This window comes from Agelaius tricolor, unplaced genomic scaffold (assembly GCF_023055355.1).
Source record: "Agelaius tricolor isolate 1412-34295 unplaced genomic scaffold, bAgeTri1.0.p SCAF_54, whole genome shotgun sequence".
Lineage (NCBI taxonomy): Eukaryota > Metazoa > Chordata > Aves > Passeriformes > Icteridae > Agelaius > Agelaius tricolor.
Window position 1 is genome coordinate 1,791,577 of NW_027269314.1, and position 18,953 is coordinate 1,810,529.

General features: G+C 50.4%; 1 protein-coding gene across 2 annotated transcripts in view; it reads right to left on the reverse strand.

Annotated features, from left to right (window-relative positions):
- The window catches only part of SFXN5 (sideroflexin 5), a 117,344-nt gene that overhangs the window by 23,056 nt on the left and 75,335 nt on the right, over positions 1 to 18,953 (reverse strand). For both annotated transcript variants that reach the window (XM_071455833.1, XM_071455834.1), the window contains exons 12-13: positions 18,237 to 18,322; positions 3,927 to 4,044 (exon numbers count right to left, since the gene is read on the reverse strand). In XM_071455833.1, the coding sequence (XP_071311934.1) occupies positions 3,927 to 4,044; positions 18,237 to 18,322 (204 nt within the window). The remainder of the gene's footprint in view (positions 1 to 3,926; positions 4,045 to 18,236; positions 18,323 to 18,953) is intronic.

The window sequence follows — 18,953 nt, forward strand, 5'->3', positions numbered from 1 at the left end:
CTCAGGGTGTATTAACCTTCCCAGCACGTGGAGGCTGCTCACCTCCAGAATTCCCTTTCCCTGTTTTCAGCCACAGCTGAGCCTGATTTCACTGGAATTGTTGTAACACAGGATTAACTCTGGAGCAGCTACAGCTTGATGGGACAAGGTGGCTGCATTTACCCAGCAAATTCATTAAACCTATTGCAAGGCTTCAGTTCTGCTGGAAAACCAATTGTGAGCTTGAGCCCCGTTAGGAGAGAGGATCAAAGGTGGCCACGCCAACTCCTGGCCCAAAACAAGCCCTCCATGACACATCAGCCTCTGTGTCTGCTCCCTGACTTCCAAAAGGTTCTGAGTGTGAGCAAGGGCAGAACTTGGCTCACTCACAATTCCTGCTGCTCACACCACAGCCCTGTTTTTGGAACAGAGCACATCTCTTACCCCTTGTTGCTGATCTGGTACAACAGCCTGGTCCTGCTGTGCCCATCACCCAGGCCATGGGAAAAGCAAAGTCATTCCCACAGAGATCAGTGCTAAAACACCTCTGAATTCCTCATCCTCAACAGGACAGAATCATGGAATCATTCAGGTTGGAAAAGACTCCAAGGACATCAAGCCCAACCACTGAAGTTCAGGGTCTGGTGATGAGTGCCCAAAAATTCAGAGGTTTTGAGAAACGCTCCCTGCAAGGAGACTTGGATTTCCCATCCAGAAATGGATCCAGAGGGGTTGGTCCAGGTAAAACACTCACTTTGCTCCCTTGAGCATCCCCACAGAAACCTCCAAAGAGATTCTGGAGAATGGGGGGAATGTCCTTTGTAAACACTCACACATTTATGGAAAATGCAAACATAATGGGAAAATAGGCTGGGAGAGCTGGGAATGTTCCCCTGGAGAAGGAAAAATCCAGGGAATCCTAAATGTCCCTGCAGGGGCTCCAGGAGAGCTGCAGAGGGGCTGGGGACAAGGCCTGCAGGGACAGGAGCCAGGGAATGGCTCCCACTGGGAAAGGGGAGATGGGGCTGGGATCTTGGCAAGGAATTCCTGGCTGGGCTGGAATTCCCAGATTTGCTGTGGCTGCCCCTGGAGCCCTGGCAGTGCCCAAGGCCAGGTTGGACACTGGGGCTGGAGCACCTGGGACAGTGGGAGGTGTCCCTGCCATGGCAGGAGTGGCACTGGATAGGATTTAGGATCCCTCCTGATCCAAACCATCCCAGGATTGTGTGCCTGATCAGCCCTGGCTGCCCCTGGAGCCCCTGAGCCCATGGTGTGAGCAGATGTGGGATGCAGCTGTGCAGGGCTCTCATCCCCTGGAGCAGAGCTGGGTGGCAGCAGGCAGAGCCCAGGCAGGCTCTGGAGGGCTCCTCTTCCCTGGCAGGGAGTGTGGGCAGCACACATCATCCTGTCAGGCAGGGCTGATTCATGTTTGCTCCGCTCAGAACATCTCAGCTGCCTGCACGAGGTCACTCCCCACAGCGCTGTCACTGGTGCTTGCAATCCCAGTGTCCCCAGAGCCAAACCACTCCTGAATTTTCCCTCTGGGTTAGAATTCATTCAGCTCCTAAAATCAATGAGATTTTCCCTGCTGGAGCATCAGGTATTGCGCATCAGGAGAAGTTATGTGAAGTATGTGTTATTTTTAGGAATAAATTTTTCACCAAAAGAATAACAAAGCACTGGGATGCTCTTCCCAGGGAGGTGGTGGAATCACCACCACCAAAGAAGACAGGACATGGCACTTGGTGCTATAGTCTGGTTGAGGTGTTAGGGCACAGGTTGACTCAATGACCATAGAGGTCTCTTCAGCCTCGTTATTCTGTGATTCTGTGATTCTGTCACCCAGAAAGCCACAATTCCAGTGGGAGGTGTCCCTGGTCATGGCAGGAAGCAAGAGGGTCCTTGAAGTCCTTCCAAGCAAAACCATTTTAGAATTCTAGGATTTTAGAGGTAAGTGGCAATGTCTCCTTTGGGATAAATGAGGTTGGTGGTACCTGCTGTGGCCTTGCTGCCCTGATTATCCTGAAAGACTTTTTCCTGGAAATTTCCAGGAAAATTGCCCCAGGGAAAGCTTAAACTGGATATGAGGAAGGAATTCTTCCTGGAAAGGGTGGTCAGGCACCCCCAGGGCAGGTCCCCATCCCTGCAGGGATTTCACAGCCCTGTGGCACTTGGGGACAGGGTCAGTGGTGGCCCTGGCAGTGCTGGGGGAACAGTTGGACTCACTGATCTCAGAGGGCTTTTCCAGCCTTAAAACCGCTCAGATTCCCTGGGAAAGGAGCAGAAGGGATGCTGTGTGCCCCAGCCTCCTTCCCACGGGCAGGCTGGACCTGCTCCAGCTCCACCTTGAGCAGGTGTGAGACCTGGCAGTGCTGCTCAGCCTTGCCAAGCCCAGCCTGGGAGCAGAACTGGGGATCAGCGCAGAGCTGAGGGCCTGGAGCTGAGCCTGAGCTCCTGCCAAAAGCACTGCCAGGCTCTGGGGGTGCACAGAGCCCAGGAGAGGCAGGGAAATCACATTGCTCCTGCAACTGGGGCTTGTGCAGCTTCTGACTGCAATGCTGTGTCTGCTCCTGATGGAAGGGCTCCAAAAACGATGTTGACTAATTAGAAAAAGTTTAAGGAAGAGCCATATGAATCATTAAAGCTTCAGCAAACACGTCTTTTAGCAAGAGGCTCCAAGACTGAGATAAATTCAGGTTCTTAGAGAGAAGGGACAGTTTTCTCTCAGCCTGGAGACAGCAAGAAGGACAACAGAGAATTCCCAACGTGTTTGTCAGTCAGCACACAAGTGTACAGCAAGATTCCCTGGCTGGAAGTCATGGATAAACCCATCCAGACTGAAAAAAAAAATGAATTCATGTGCAGACAGTGATAGAAACTCCTGATCCAGCTGACAGGAAAAGAACCTTGTGAGAGAGCCCTTGTGTTTCTCCCTTAGGAATAGAGACCCACTCTGGAAATGCACAGATTTACAACCAGCAAAAGCTCCAATCACCAAAATTAAAGACTTAAAATAAACCCACCCGAGCAATTTGATCAGCTAAATTGCTCTGAGTGATTGCATTGGTCATTCCCTGTTTCCTTGGCTGGTTTTCCTTTGTTCACCCCCAGGCTGGGCCTTCCCAGGAGATGAAAAAGCAAAAAGCCCTCAGAGAAGCTCTGGGGAAGAAGTTCCCCCTCCAAGGGGTGGTCCAGGCTCTTGGCCTCATGGACAAGGCTTGGATTCAATATTTTAACTCCAAGGAAAGCCCAGTGTGAGGGAGAGGGGCCTTCCCCTGCCTGGTGAAGCTGTGCTGTTGAGGAGAGGAATATTCACAGAATTTTACACAGAATTCTACACAGAACTCACAGAACCACCAGGTTGGAAGGGACCTTCAAGACCATGGAGTCCAACCCAGCCCCAACCCCTCAGCCAAACCCTGGCCCCCAGTGCCACATCCAGGGCTGTCAAACACACCCAGGGATGGGGACTCCACCACCTCCCTGGGCAGCCATTCCAGAACTTTCTCACCATTTCTGTAAAAACCTTTCCCTGCTATCCAGCCTGGATTTCCCTTGGCACAGCTCGAGGCTGTGCCCTCTGGTTGTGTCAGTTCCTGCAGACAGAGCCCAGCCCCAGCTGAGCACAGGCACCTTTCAGGAGCTGTGCAGTGATGGGGGCACCCCTGAGTCTCCTTTTCTCCAGGCTGAGCACCCCCAGCTCCCTCAGGGGTTCCTCTCAGGGTTTGTGTTCCCAGCCCCTCTCCTGCCCCCTCTGGATGGGCTCAAACATCCCAAAACCCTTCCCAACCTGAGGGGCCAGGGCTGGGCACAGCACTCGAGGTGTGCCCAGTGCAGGGGCAGAAAGCAGCTCCCCCAGGAATGGAGGGCCCACAGGAGTGGGCATCCCCCAGGAAGGCAAAGAGGCCGTGGTTTGTCACCCCCTGAGAGCCCCAGACCCCACTGACCTCGGACATCTGCGGGAAGAGGCTGATGGCCAGGGGCAGGGCCAGCCCAAAGGCAGCCAGGCACACGAGGCTCTGCACTGGGAGCAGCATCCGGGGCCGGCACCTCAGCAGCCATGTCCTGCAAGGGAGAGGCTCAGTTAGAGCATTGCAGGGACAGGGGACAGCCAGAGCCAGGTTCTGCAAGGGAAAGGCTCAGTTAGAGCATTGCAGGGACAGCCAGAGCCAGGTTCTGCAAGGGAAAGGCTCAGTTAGAGCATTGCAGGGACAGGGGACAGCCAGAGCCAGGTTCTGCAAAGGAAAGGCTCAGTTAGAGCATTGCAGGGACAGGGGACAGCCAGAGCCAGGTTCTGCAAGGGAAAGGCTCAGTTAGAGCACTGCAGGGACAGCCAGAGCCAGGTTCTGCAAGGGAAAGGCTGGGTTAGAGCACTGCAGGGACAGCCAGAGCCAGGTTCTGCAAGGGAAAGGCTCAGTTAGAGCATTCCAGGGACAGGGGACAGCCAGAGCCAGGTTCTGTAAGGGAGAGGCTCAGTTAGAGCACTACAGGGACAGGGGACTGCCAGAGCCAGGTTCTGCAAGGGAAAGGCTCAGTTAGAGCATTCCAGGGACAGCCAGAGCCAGGTTCTGCATGGGAAAGGCTGGGTTAGAGCATTCCAGGGACAGCCAGAGCCAGGTTCTGCAAGGGAAAGGCTCAGTTAGAGCATTCCAGGGACAGGGGACAGCCAGAGCCAGGTTCTGCAAGGGAAAGGCTCAATTAGAGCACCCCAGGGACAGCCAGAGCCAGGTTCTGCAAAGGAAAGGCTCAGTTAGAGCACCCCAGGGACAGCCAGAGCCAGGTTCTGCAAAGGAAAGGCTCAGTTAGAATATTGCAGGGACAGGGGACAGCCAGAGCCAATTTCTGCAAAGGAAAGGCTCAGTTAGAGCATTGCAGGGACAGCCAGAGCCAGGTTCTGCAAGGGAAAGGCTCAATTAGAATATTGCAGGGACAGGGGACAGCCAGAGCCAGGTTCTGCAAGGGAAAGGCTCAATTAGAGCACCCCAGGGACAGCCAGAGCCAGGTTCTGCAAAGGAAAGGCTGAGTTAGAGCATTCCAGGGACAGCCAGAGCCAGGTTCTGCAAAGTAAAGGCTCAGTTAGAGCATTGCAGGGACAGGGGACAGCCAGAGCCAGGTTCTGCAAGGGAAAGGCTGGGTTAGAGCACTGTAGGGACAGCCAGAGCCAGGTTCTGCATGGGAAAGGCTCAGTTAGAGCATTGCAGGGACAGGGGACAGCCAGAGCCAGGTTCTGCAAAGGAAAGGCTGGGTTAGAGCATTCTAGGGACAGCCAGAGCCAGGTTCTGCAAGGGAAAGGCTCAATTAGAATATTGCAGGGACAGGGGACAGCCAGAGCCAGGTTCTGCAAGGGAAAGGCTGGGTTAGAGCATTGCAGGGACAGCCAGAGCCAGGTTCTGCAAGGGAAAGGCTGGGTTAGAGCACCCCAGGGACAGCCAGAGCCAGGTTCTGCATGGGAAAGGCTGGGTTAGAGCACCCAGGGACAGCCAGAGGCTGAGGCAGAGATGTGGGACTCCAGGCAGCTCTTCAAAATGGGTTTATTGTAGAGATGTTACAGCAGCCTTGGGTCGTGGGTGACAGAGCCACTCCTAAAGCTGCCAGCTCCAGCCATAGGCAAGCCTGAAGACCTTTTAGTTCTGGTTACACTGCATTTTATATTTTCCTTTGCTGAGCATCTTCACACATAGCAACCAATCAATACCTTTATTATTACCTAGAGCCTATCATAACTTCTATCATTACCATATTATGGTCAATATTCCAATCATATGAGTTACTGTGTTACAGTTTAAGCTTAAAGTTGTTTTTCAGTTTTCTTGCAGTGGAAAATTCTTAGAACTTTTTTCTACTTGCCACATCACTGTGTCTAGTTTGCCTAGTGGTATCTTTCTGCTTTTTAAAGACCTATTTCTGATTGGAAAAAGCATTTTTTGGTTTGTGGTCAACAAATCCTTTGTTCTAGTCATAAAACCCCCTTCCAGCTTGACTTAACTTTTGCTTTCTTAATTGTCCAGTAAATGTCCTGGCTCAGCAATTGGCACTTCAGACATGTCTGGTTCTTCTATATCAAAACTTGCTTCTGCCTCTGTTCTGCTCTCAGGTTCTACATCCAGAGATCTTTCTGCCAAGCACACCTATCTGTGAGACTTCCTTGTCCAGCTTCCATCCTTCCCAAAGGGGAGAGCAGGACATCCCTGCATGGACTCTGCTGCTCACCTGGACCTGCTGTGCCCCTCTCCTCACTGGTGTCAGCCCTCTCAGAGAACCATGGGATGGGCTGGCTTGGAAAGAGCCTTAAACATGATCCAAAACTCCTCCTGCTGCCATGGCAGGGACACGTCCCCTGTGCCAGGGTCCTCCCAGCCCTGCCAGTGGGGGACAGCCCTTCCTCAGCAGGTCACCAGCAACCCCAGCTCCACCCACCCCAAAATGGGTGAGGCAGAGCAGGTGAGCCCAGCACTGGTGAGCCCAGCACAGGTGACATCAGCACAGGTGAGCCCAGCACAGGTGACACCTGCAGCAGGCTGGAGCTGATGCCCCAGGTCCTTGAGAGGCACTGGGAGCTCTGGGAGCTTTGGGAAAGGCACTAGGAAAGGCACAAAGAGCTTCATTAAAGGGGTAATAAAGGCACAACATTGACAATCCGTTAATTTGTTAAAATCCAGCACCTGCAGAGGGGGCAAGGATGTTTGGATATTTCCTGTTCCTGGGGGACGTTTAGGAGTTCGAGATTTGTTAACAGCAAAATGCTGAAGGTACCTGCAAGGTCAGGTTCTGGTAATGACCCAAAAGTGACCCTTTGATGGAATGAACACTGGAAAACTGGGACAACATTTGGCTGGTAGGAGCTGGTATATTAAATATATTCCAGGATAAATATTAATTAAATATTATAAATACTAATAAATATAATTTATAAATAATATAAATATATTATAAATAACAATAGTTATATAATTATATTATATTATATATATTATAATACATAATTATATAATATATAATTATATAACATTGTATATTTTATATATTATGTATAATAATGTATTATTTATAAATAATACAGAAATATTATAAATAAGAATAAATATTATATTAAGATGATAAATAATAATATTTAATCTATGTTCTAAATAGTAATTAAATAAATAATATAAATAATAACTGCCTCAGGCAGTTTACCAGTGTTACAGGGGAAAATATCATTTGTGAAGGATTTATTCCAGAGCCATTTACAAAAAGGATCCCTATCATTCAACTGAAAAAAATGGGAATATAAACCAACACCAGGACAGGGAGTTCTGCTGGAATGCTCAAGGGTGTATCAGCAATGTGGAGAGGGAGTGGATTTGCTGCTGGGTTATTTTGGACACAGGGAGCAGCTGGAGCTGGGCCAGGGCAGGTTTGGGTTGGATTTTTGGGAAAGGTGGATTTTACTCACCCCCTGAGGGGGGTAAAACCATCCAGGGCTAAAAATCCAGGCTTCCCAGGGAATGGGCATGGTCCTGAGGCTGCCAGAGCCCCAGGAGCCTTTGGACAGCACTCCAGGGATGCCCAGGGTGGGATTTTGGGGATCTGGGCAGGGCCAGGGCTGGATGGATGATAGCTGTGGATCCAGCTCAGGATATTCCATGATCTCCTTCCCCCTGGGGTGGTCACAGGAGCTCTCCTTGGCCAGGGAAGGTACAAGAGATGGCACCAAGCCTGAACATCCATCCCAGAGCTGACACCCCTGGGATTAAACCAGTCCCAGCCCAAAGTGCTCCATTGCCCTGCCTTGGCACGGGGCTGCAGCCAGGCTGGACCCAGGTCCCCTCAGCCCCTTGCTGCACCTCCAGTGCTGGCTCTGAGCACTCCTGGGGGATCTGATGAGAAGGAATTCATGCCCTGCTCCTGCCTGAGCCTCCCCAGCCTGCTGAGAGCTGCCTTCATCTGCAGGAGCCTGGGGAGAGCAAGCACCAGGGTTGAACTCCTCCAGCAGCTCAGCTCCTCACTAATAAGCTCTCGAGACAGAGTTGATCCTATCAATTTGTGCTGTGAAAATCAAACTTCTGTTCTCCAATCTTGAGCTGCTCTGTGCTGCACAGAGCATGGCTGCAGCTCAGAGCCTCTCTGAGGAGCCTGCAAGGCTTCGACCAAGGAGGAGAGAGGGTCACCCGTCCAAGGAGGAGAGCAGGGCACCTGTCCAAGGAGGAGAGAGGGTCACCTGTCCAAGGAGGAGTACAGGTCACCTGTCCAAGGAGGAAAGATGACCCATCCCAGCAGAGAAGGTGACCTGTCCCAGCAGAGAAGGTGACCTGTCCCAGCAGGACAGCAGCTGACCTGCTCCACACCCTATCACACCTGCCCTGTTCCAGGACTGCCCTGGATAAGCCCTGATCACCCCTGGATGCACAGGGGTAGCTCCTGGGGCTGTGACCATCCCTGGCATGGGCAGGGGCAGCTCCTGGAGCTGTGACCACCCCTGGGTGCACAGGGGCAGCTCCTGGAGCTGTGATCACCCCTGGATGCACAGGGGCAGCTCCTGGAGCCGGTTTTTGTCCTGCTGAAGCTGCTGTGATCTGTGAGAGCCCTCATGGGACACTCCCAGCAGCAGATCCTCGCAGCCTCCTGGGGCTCAGTTTAGAGCCAAAGCATTGCTGCTGACACCACCCCTGACATCTTAATTTGGAGCTGCACCCTCTGTAATTACTGCCCTGTCGGGGACCTTATAATCACCCAAGTAAAACCTCAACCAATTTAAAAGGATCCCAGGTCCAGCCCCCAGGTGTGACTTCCAGGGGTGCTTCCAGCCCAGGCCAGTTCAAATTACAAGGGCCGACCTCCTAATTAGGAAGAGTTATGGCTCGATTTAAAAAGGAGAGCAGACTAATTAACACATGTAGTGTAATGTCTTAATTGGGATTCAGATTGGAGAATTTGTGTGGTTCAGAATAAATGACTCATAATTAGCCAAGAGGTCCAGTTTTCTCCTGTCCCTGGATCCCTGCTCCCGACACCGAGCTGGGGAGGAAGGGGAGTTAAATATTGCATTTTGTGAGCTGTCAGCTGCACTGCAAATCCCTCTTTGCACCCATTAACCTCCCATTGGAAGGGAGTGATGAGGAGCTTCCAAAGGGTTTCACTGCAGAGGATCAGCACAGATTGAAAATAAATTAATAAAATAAAATATCCGTGTGGAAATAAAATTAATATCCATGTGGTGAGGAGGGATTTAGTTCACACCACTGCCCTGCCTGCTCTGCCAAAGGGTTGGGTCAGGGAATGGGGAGGTCTGGAGCTTCAGAGCCCCCTGACAGCCCAACTCTGGCATCTTCTGGAGCCTGAACAATCCCAGGGTGAGTGAGGTTGGGAGGGAGGTCACCCAGTCCCACCTCCCTGCTCCAGCAGGGTCCCCTGGAGCACAGAATTCAGGATTGTGTCCAGATACATTTTGAGTATCTCAAAAAATACTCAAAATAGAGATATTAAAAATTGAATTACTGACCATCTCCAGAGATGTCCAAAAAGCAGAGGAAGGAGCCTGATTTATTCACAGGAGCAAACCCCATCCCACCCCACCATAACCCTGCAGAAATATTGGTGCTGTTTCACAGGAGAACAGGAGTTTTAGAGACCTCACCCCATGCACAGGACAGGGGCAGCTCTGGAATTAAACCCTGGCTCAGATTATTCAACAAAGGGTAGGAAAGTTTGGTCTCACCCTGGAAAGCTGCAGGAGGACAAGAGAATCATGGAATCATGGAATGGTTGGGAGTGGAAGGGACTTTAAAGCCCATCAGGGACACCTCCCACTGTCCCAGATGGATCCAAGCCCCAATGTCCACCTGGCCTTGGGCACTGCCAGGGATCCAGGGGCAGCCACAGCAAATCTGGGAATTGCATCCCAAGGCATCTCCACCCTCCCAGCCAGGAATTCCTTCCCAAGATTTGATCCAAACCTCCCTCCCTCAGCTGGAGACCATCTCCCCTTGTCCTTGCACTCCCTGCTCTTGGGAAAAATCCCTCTCCAGCCTTTCCTAAGCCCCCTTTAACATGTTTATTTTATTGTCCCCAATTTCATAACCCAACACTTTTGCACTGTCTCATTGGCATAAAAAACTGCTCCACATTTCACCCTGACCTTGGGATGGCAAAGAACAGTAAATTCCACAAAACTTCCTCCTCCTCTTCCTCTTTCTCTTCCAGCTTTGTCCCTTTCCCCCTTCAAACCCCGCAATGTCCCTTCCTCCTGGGATTTCCCTGTACACCTGTAGTGGTTTCAGAGGTGGTTTTGTGCTGAGAAGACCCTGGGAGAGGCTGGTGTCGGAGCATCAGGGGTAGGACGGTAGGGACAGACAGACGGACAGGGACGAGAGGTCTCTGAAGCCAGGTCATGGAACTTGTGGTTTATTGCAAAGGGCCTGGGTGCAGGGGCCTTTTGGAATTTGGGGTTTATTGCAAAGGGCCTGGGTGCAGGGGCCTTTTGGGATTTGGGGTTTATTGCAAAGGGCCTGGGTGCAGGGGCCTTTTGGAATTTGGGTTTATTGCAAAGGGCCTGGGTGCAGTGCCCTGATGGGAGCTGCCAGGCACAGCTCAGATGAGGCCCGAGAGAAGAGAGGGGCAGAGAGGATGAGAAGGTAAGAGAGTAAAAGGGTAAGAGAGTGAGGTTCCCGTTACAACACCATAAATCTTCTTCTGTGTTGAATATTCTGATTCTCACTAACCAATCCAGTACAATATACAAATCGTATAGCATTTCTATACAGCCTATAAGAATCAATACATTACCATGCTGTGTTACAATTTAAACCCTAAAAACTCCTCTTTGGGTCCCTTCTGCCAAGCTGTAGGGTCTGCTCTGACCCTTGGAGCTGCCTGCAAGAAGAAGGTGTTGTTCCATCAAAAGAGGATTGTCGCCCTGATTTTTTAAGATTTTCGTAGCCTTCTGATGTTTACACTCTTGTAGCAAACTTTCTCACACACTTTCTGTACATAACTCATTGTTTTGCATTCCTTTATGGAGAAAGAGAAAGTTGATAGACTGTTGGTTTGTCCAGTGTCGTTGGAGAGGTGGCACTGTCACCCTCCAATCCACTGTCACTCTTGGAAAACTATCAATGTTGGAGTCAGAAAACAAACTTCCCTTTTTTCTTCACCTTGAGAACAGCGGTGTGCACTTGTGTTCTTTCATGTCCTATAGCGACAGGGATCACCTTCAGCCAGCCACACCATTGTTTTCCAGTTGGTCAGTAACTGAGGTATCTCAAAGCTTGCTTTCATTTCTTGCTTATAGTTTCCATATCCTCAAAATCTTTTGCCAGACAATCATCTTGATAAGGCTTTCCTGTTTCACCTTCCCCACAGGCTGGGGAGGTTCTCTGAGGGCTGGGTAGGCCTGGAGTAGGCCATAGGTACAAACACACACACAGACAGTGCATGTGCTGCACGGAGACACGGCGCTGTGAACACACCTTCATTCAACTCCCATCCTATAGCAGTTACATACAGCCTATAGGAATCATTACCATACTGTGTTACATTTTAAACCCTAAGAACTCCTCTTTTGGCTTTTTCTGCCAACTAGTAGGGTCTGCTCTGACCCTTGAAGCTGCCTGCAAGCAGAGGGCATTGTTTCATTAAAGGGGGATGGCCATACCATGGCCTTCAGCCTGCCACACCATTGTTTTCCAGTTGTTCAGTAACTGAGGTATCTCAAAGCTTGCTTTCATTTCTCACTTATAGTTTCCATATCCTCAAAATCTTTTGCCAGACAATCATATTGATAAGGCTTTCCTGTTTCATCTTCCCCACAGGCAGGGGAGGTTCACTGAGGGCTGGGTAGGCCCGGAGTAGGCCATAGGTACAAACACATACACAGACAGTGCATGTGCTGCACGGAGACACGGTGCTGTAAACACACCTTCATTCAACTTTCATCGCAGCCTTCATTAGTGCTTTGAGTTTTGCATAATTTGGCAGCTGCCCCTGGCGTTTTTCAGGAGGTGCTGTAATTGATTCCATATGGGAGTTATCGGGGGCGCTGAACCGGGCCCGTGTTTGCTGGGGAGGAGGTGTCAGATGCGAAACCAAACATGACGGGAGCGAGCCCCAGGCTCCCAGCTGACACAGTCTGGGGGGTTTCTGGGCTGTGTGCTACAAACGGCGGCAGAGGCAGCACAGACACCGCCAGACGCCGCGGGGCGCGGGGACTGAGGGATCCTGAGGGGTTCTGGGGGATCCTGGGGGGTTCTGGGGGGTTCTGGGGGATCCTGAGGTATCCTGAGGGGTACTGGGGGGTCCTGAGCAATCCTGGGGGATCCTGGGGGATCCCAAGCAATATTGAGGGATCCTCAGGTGTCCTGGGGGATCCTGGGGGGATCCTAGAGGGTTCTGAGGGCTCTTGGGGAGTTCTGGAGGGGTTCTGTGGGATCCTGAGTGATCCTGAGGGATCCTAGGGGGTTCTGGAGGATCCTGAGTGATCCTGGAGGGTCCTGGGGGATCCTGAGCAATTCTGAGCGATCCTGGGCATTCTGGGGGGTCCTGGGGAATCCTGAGGGGTCCTGGAGCATCCTGAGTGATCCTGGGGGGTCCTGGGGGATCCTGGGGGGTCCTGAGCAATCCTGGGGGATGCCGAGGGACCCTGAGCAATTCTGAGCAATCCTAAGGCGTCCTGGGGGATCCTGAGCAATACTGAGGGATCCTGGGGTTTTCTGGGGGATCCGGAGTGATTCTGGGGGGTCCTGGGGGATCCTGAGTGATCCTGAGGGGTCCTGGGGGATCCTGAGCAATTCTGAGCGATCCTGGGTGTTCTGGGGGGTCCTGGGGAATCCTGAGGGGTCCTGGAGCATCCTGAGGGGTCCTGGGGGATCCTGAGTGATCCTGGGAGATGCTGAGGGGTCCAGGGGGATCCTGAGCAATCCTGAGGGATCCTGAGTCATCCTGGGGGTCCTGGGGGATCCTGAGTGTTCCTGAGGGATCCTGAGTCATCCTGGGGGTCCTGGGGGATCCTGAGTGATCCCAGACTCCTCACAACACCCCTCTGATGCACCCAGGAAGTTTGGGATCCCCAGATCCCCGTCCTGCTGAGCATGTCAGGTGTCTCTGTTCTGTCCCCCAGCTTTTCTCACCTGCTTTGGGTCATTTTGGGAAATCTGAGCTCTACCAGAGACCAGCAGCTTTGCTGTCCCACCCAGCCAGGCCAGCACGGTCCTCACCCCGCAGCCCCAGCCCTGAGCCCCTCCAGAGGACACAGCAGATGCAAAAGGAGGGAGGCTGGGGGGTTTTTGTGCTTGATTGACACCATTAAAGGAGCAGTTTCCATGTTTACTCTGGGAACAGCCCCAGCAGTTGAAGGTGTCACTGCTGGCAGCTGCTGAGCCCAAACAAACTTCACTGAGGGCTGGGCTGGACAGGGCCTGGGAGGAGAAGCACCTGTGGGAGCATCCTGCACTCCCTGGCAGGGAAATGTCTCCAGGAAAACCCAGGGACACCAGGGCCAGGGGAACTCCTGCCTCACCCCAGCTCTGCAGTGGCAAACAGGGCAAAAAGAGAAGAAAATGCCCTTCCAGCACCACACAGCACTGGCCAGCCCCCAGGAAAATCCATTTTTCCTGGTGCCACTGATTCAGCTCAGCCAGAGCAGCTCTGCAATGCTGTTCCAGCCCTGGAACATCCTGGTTTTATGGGATTTACAGGAAAACAGCCCTGGAACTGCTGCACGAGGAAGATCTGGAGATGAAGAAGAGCAGAAATGCTCCTCTTCCATGGACACAACTGTTCTGCTCCCATTTCTCCCTCAGCTCCTGCCCTTTGCCAGCAGCTCCAGCTTTGTCTCTTCCACAGATACTGCCCAGCCAGCTCCAAGGCCTTCTCCAGTGTATCCTGACATTCCCGAGCTCTTGGAACCTTCTCAGTGCTTCAGACTCTCTGAAAGGTCTTCTCTGAGGGGCACAGAGGAGGTTTGAGATAAGACAAGGATGTAAGAAGAGCTCAGGTTCTGCTCAGAGATCCCCCAAAGTGTCCCCATCAGTCGCTGGTGATGGACTGAGCTTCTCCAACTCTTGGCCAGGCCACAGGAGCCAAAAATTTGGGCTCTTCCAGCCCAGAGCTCAGACTGAGGCTGCACTTAGAGCTGGCCTGCCCCACTCCAAGCAGCTGCAGCTCTGCAGGGAGCTGCTGGAGAAGCCTTGTATGGTGGCTGGGAGCAAACAGCTCCATCTCCCAAATTCCATCCTAACAACCAAACAAAGGACTGACAGAATAAAGGGAATAAAAGGAAATAGGGATGAAGAGCCCAACTTCCTGCAGTGGCTGCTGCTGTCCCCACACCTGTGTGACACAGAGACACCACAGAACCCCCATTATCAGACACCCTCACCCTCAGACACCTCCAAACCGATATTTCCCCGCAGCGAGAGCTGCCGGCGCGGATATTATTTATAAAACCTCAATGAGAATACATCTGCACGGATAACTGACACCGTGTTCCCTGCGTGGCATATGCAGGCTGAAAATAAACATTGGTTCTATATGTTCACTGCTCCAGCAGAGTCCAAGCAGCAGGAAATGCATGAAACATGGGCAAGAGCGGGAGCGCGGCGGTGGGAGGGAACATGGAATTACTTGGAGAGCAGAGAGGCGGCCCCGGGAGTTAAAATACACAGCAGGCAAAGAGAAGAGAGGAGCCAAGAGAGCTGAAAAAAATGGCACAAGAGACGAGAGAGGCAGCTGGGGGAGTTAAAACATGCAGATGGAGAGATGGCTGGGAGAGAGGAAAGACCTGGATGCGAGCGGAGAGACGGCGGCCGGGAACTGGCCACTTAAAATAAACTTTGGGAGCAGCGAGGTGGGGAGAATTCCTGGGGTCTGACACCCTGCTGGGGGCAGGGGCTGGGCCCTGGAGGGGTGGGAGTCTCACCCAGGTGAGCACCATCACCCACCTGCACCTGGGATCACACCAGGCACAGGAATTGTCCCCTCCTTCCCATATCCCAAATTCAAACTACTTGGAGGAGTCACCCCCTTCCTTCCCCACAATCCCAAATGCAAATGAGGAATCTCTCCTTTCCTTCCCCACAATCCCAAATGCAAATCCATTGGAGGAATTGTTTCTTCCTTCCCCACTTTCCCAAATTCAAAATACTCAGAGGAATCGCTCCCTTCCTTCCCCCAATCCCAAATGCAAATCCATTGGAAGAATCAGCCCCTGCTTCCCAGAATCCCAAATGTAAATCCATTGGAGGAATTGTTCCCTTTTTTCCCCACATACCAAATTCAACCAACTTGCAGGAATCATTCCCTCCTTCCCACAATCCCAAATGCAAATCCATTGGAGGAATTGTTCCTTCCTTCCTCACTTTCCCAAATGTAAATCCATTGGAAGAATCATCCCCTACTTCCCACAATCCCAAATACAAATCCATTGGAGGAATTGTTCCTTCCTTCCCCACAATCCCAAATTCAAACAATTTGCAGGAATAGTTCCTTCCTTCCCACAATCCCAAATGCAAACCTATTGGAAGAACCATCCCCTCCTTCCCACAATCCCAAATGCAAACCTATCGGAGGATCCAGATTTTGGCTCCTGATCCCAGCTCTGCAGAGTGACACCTTCATTCTTCCCATTTACAGCCCCTGTAGGGATTTCTAGAAATAAATGGATAATGCCTGCCTGGATCTCACCCCCATTAAAAACACCCTCCTCAAACTCAAATCCTACTAAATTTATCAAGTTACACTTTTCCCAAACGCTCCAAAGGGTTTTTTTTTTTCCCCAAAATGAGCTTCCAGCTCTGAGTGAGCCCTTTAGGAACGAGTTTTAAGATCTGAGAGTTGACTTCAGCGCCCTGAGGCACAGACAGGGACACTCCCCGTGTCCCAGGGCTGCTCCAGAGCTGCCACCAGCTCCAGCAGCGTGGCCAAGCCACACCTCACTCCCCATCCCTGCTGCTTCTCACTCCCAGCCTTCCAGGAACCCAAGGATATCTGATGGAAAATGCAGCAGGCACAAAGCTCCGGGCACAATTCAGGCAGGCAAAAGCAGAGCCCGGATATTTTTATACCCACGGAGTTTTGTGGCAGCGAGAAGGAAAATTTTCTCTCACAAACGTGAATTAAAGCTTTCAATAAGTTAAAATGATGATTTTTTTTTTTTTTTGAGGGCAATCTCCTGTAAGTTCACAGATAAAATCAGTTTTAGAAAGGCCTGCACTGAGCACAGGTGCATTCAGCAAAACTCACATCAATCCAAGGATTTATGATGCCCCCGAGGACAAAGAAGTGATTTACTGGTTCTATTTTGCTGCAAAGGAGGGAGCAAATTTCACCATCAGTTTTATTTTCTCCCCAGGTGCCAATCCAATTTTACTGCCAGGTTTATTTCAGCCTGGGGATGGCCCAGGCTGGACCCACAGTGTGTCCTGCTAGAGACAATAATTTATTAATTTAGAGAGGAGAAATTTTCTACAAATATCTCCAAATTTTTTTCACATAAAGGATTTTATCTGTGGGTACTCAGCAATAAAATAATTTGAAGCAATAAAATAATTTGAAGCAATAAAATATTTTGTCCTGAGTGTTGAATTTTTTTGATGGTTAAATGGGAATCAGTTAAACCAGTGGGAACACACAAAACCACCTCAGTGCAAAGCCCCAGTCCTACACATGACTTGGAGTAAGCCCTGAATAAATTACTTCAAAGTTACTCCAGAGTAAGGCACAGCCACTTCCAGGCACATTCCCAGCAGATCCTGCAGGTAAATCCTGGCTTTGGGGGTGACAAAGGGACTTGGAGCAGGGATGAGGCTGCAGAGATTTTGTCCAGAAGGAGAATGAAATAAAATTCAAATGTTTTGCACAAAATTAGGAGGGTTGGAATCTGCTCCTTCTTGGAATTAGATGGTGTTTAAGGTGTCTTCCTACCCAAACAATTCCATGATTCCACGATAATCTCTCTGAACACCTTTTAATCTCTCATGTTTCCTAAAAATCAGGGACAGTTTTCCACTGAATTCAGGGCTTTTGTCTCACACTGACCTTCCACCATGGGTTATTCAAACTGCTGGGCTGTCAGTGAGTTAAAATAATCATGTCAGTATAAAACTTCAACAAGCTGGACATTGGTCCTAAATGGATGATGGAAATCGATTGAAATGATGGAAATGATTGGTCCTAAATGTGGAAATGTAATATGTAAAAAAATCTGTCTGGTGGATGAAATGTGAGGGGGAACCTTGTGGCTCTGCACAAGGAGGGGACAGGAGGGGACAGCTGGGGGGACAGGCTCTGCTCCCAGGGAACAGGGACAGGAGCAGAGGGAACAGCACCAGGGAGGGTTTGGGATGGATTTGGGGGAAATTCCTTTGTGGAAAGGGAATTGTTAAGCACTGGAAGGAGCTGGAGTCCCCATCCCTGGGGGGATTTCAAAGCCTGTGGGAAATGGATTTGTAGAAAATTCTCAAAGCCTGACACAAGGCTCACATAGTGTACATCTGTATGCAAACCTTGAGATAAGAAATACTGACTTAGAAATGCCATGGAATAAGAGAGACATTGTTGAGAGAGAAATTAAGTTTCCGAAGATAATCTTACAAAAAGGACTAGATACTTTGGAGAACTAGAACTGTAAAAGATATATTGTAAAACCCACAAGGGGTAATTTTAAATAATTACCTTTAAAACATTTACAACATAGTGGAGCTAAAGCTCATAAGCCAAGAAACACTTGTGTATTATAATTAAGAAATAGCTTCTGATTGTAATAACATAACTTATAACATCTGTATTATCTCACCCTTCACATGAGACTTAAAATAAATTAAAAGTTTTTAAAACCCCATCTCTAAACCAGACTAAAACATAACCCAACAAAAGCCCTGTGGATGTGGCACCTGGGGACATGGGTGGCAGTGCTGGGATGGTTGGACTGGATGACCTTATAGGACCTTTCCAACCCAAACCATGCCATGATCCCATAAAATGGTTGGACTCAATGACCTTGGAGGACCTTTCCAACCCAAACCATGCCATGATCCCATAAAATGGTTGGACTCAATGACCTTGGAGAACCTTTCCAACCCAAACCATGCCATGATCCCATAAAATGGTTGGACTCAATGACCTTGGAGGACCTTTCCAACCCAAACCATGCCATGATCCCATAAAATGGTTGGGCTCAATGACCTTGGAGAACCTTTCCAACCCAAACCATTCCATGATCCCATAAAATTCCCACACCTGGCACCCTCTGAGGGCCCTCCCTCCCTTCTCCTGGGCAGACTCACTTCTCCAGCACGGACATGATGATGGGAGGTAGAACCAGTATAGGCATGGGCAGGACCACTCTGGTCAGGGCTGTTTCCAGCAGGGCCTGTGGAGCAAACACAAACAAACAAACACATGCAGACATCCCAAACCAACCCAGGATGGACCTGCCAGGCTCAGGATGGCTCTGCTGATGGCACTGAACTGTCACCCAGAGTCTGCAGCAGCTGACAAACCTCAAAGCAGTTGGGAATTGGAAAAACATGCCTGGATAATGATTCTCCAAGCTCACTTTAAAAGTAGGTTCAGCTGTCATGTACAGAGGGTCAAATTGCCAAGCCACAGCGACTTGGATACTTTTTGATGCAGAAAACATCTGGGTTTATCATCAATTATCCCATCTGAATAGAGATATAGCTTGGCCAAAGCCAGGACTCTAATTGGTAGATGTCACTTATGTCACTCATGTCACTGATGTGAATGAGATAGGAATCACTGATGGGAAATGTTGTGGGGGAAACATTGTAGGGGAGACATTGTGGAGGAAATGTTGTAGGGAAATGTTGTAGGGGAGGTATTGGAGGGGGAATGTTGTAGGGATATGTTGTAGGGAGGTGTTGTGGAGGAAATGTTGTGGAGGAAATGTAGGGAAATGTTGGAGGGGAAATGTTGTATGGGGAATGTTCTAGGGAAATGTTGGAGGGGAGATGTATGGGGAATGTTGTAGGGAAATCCTG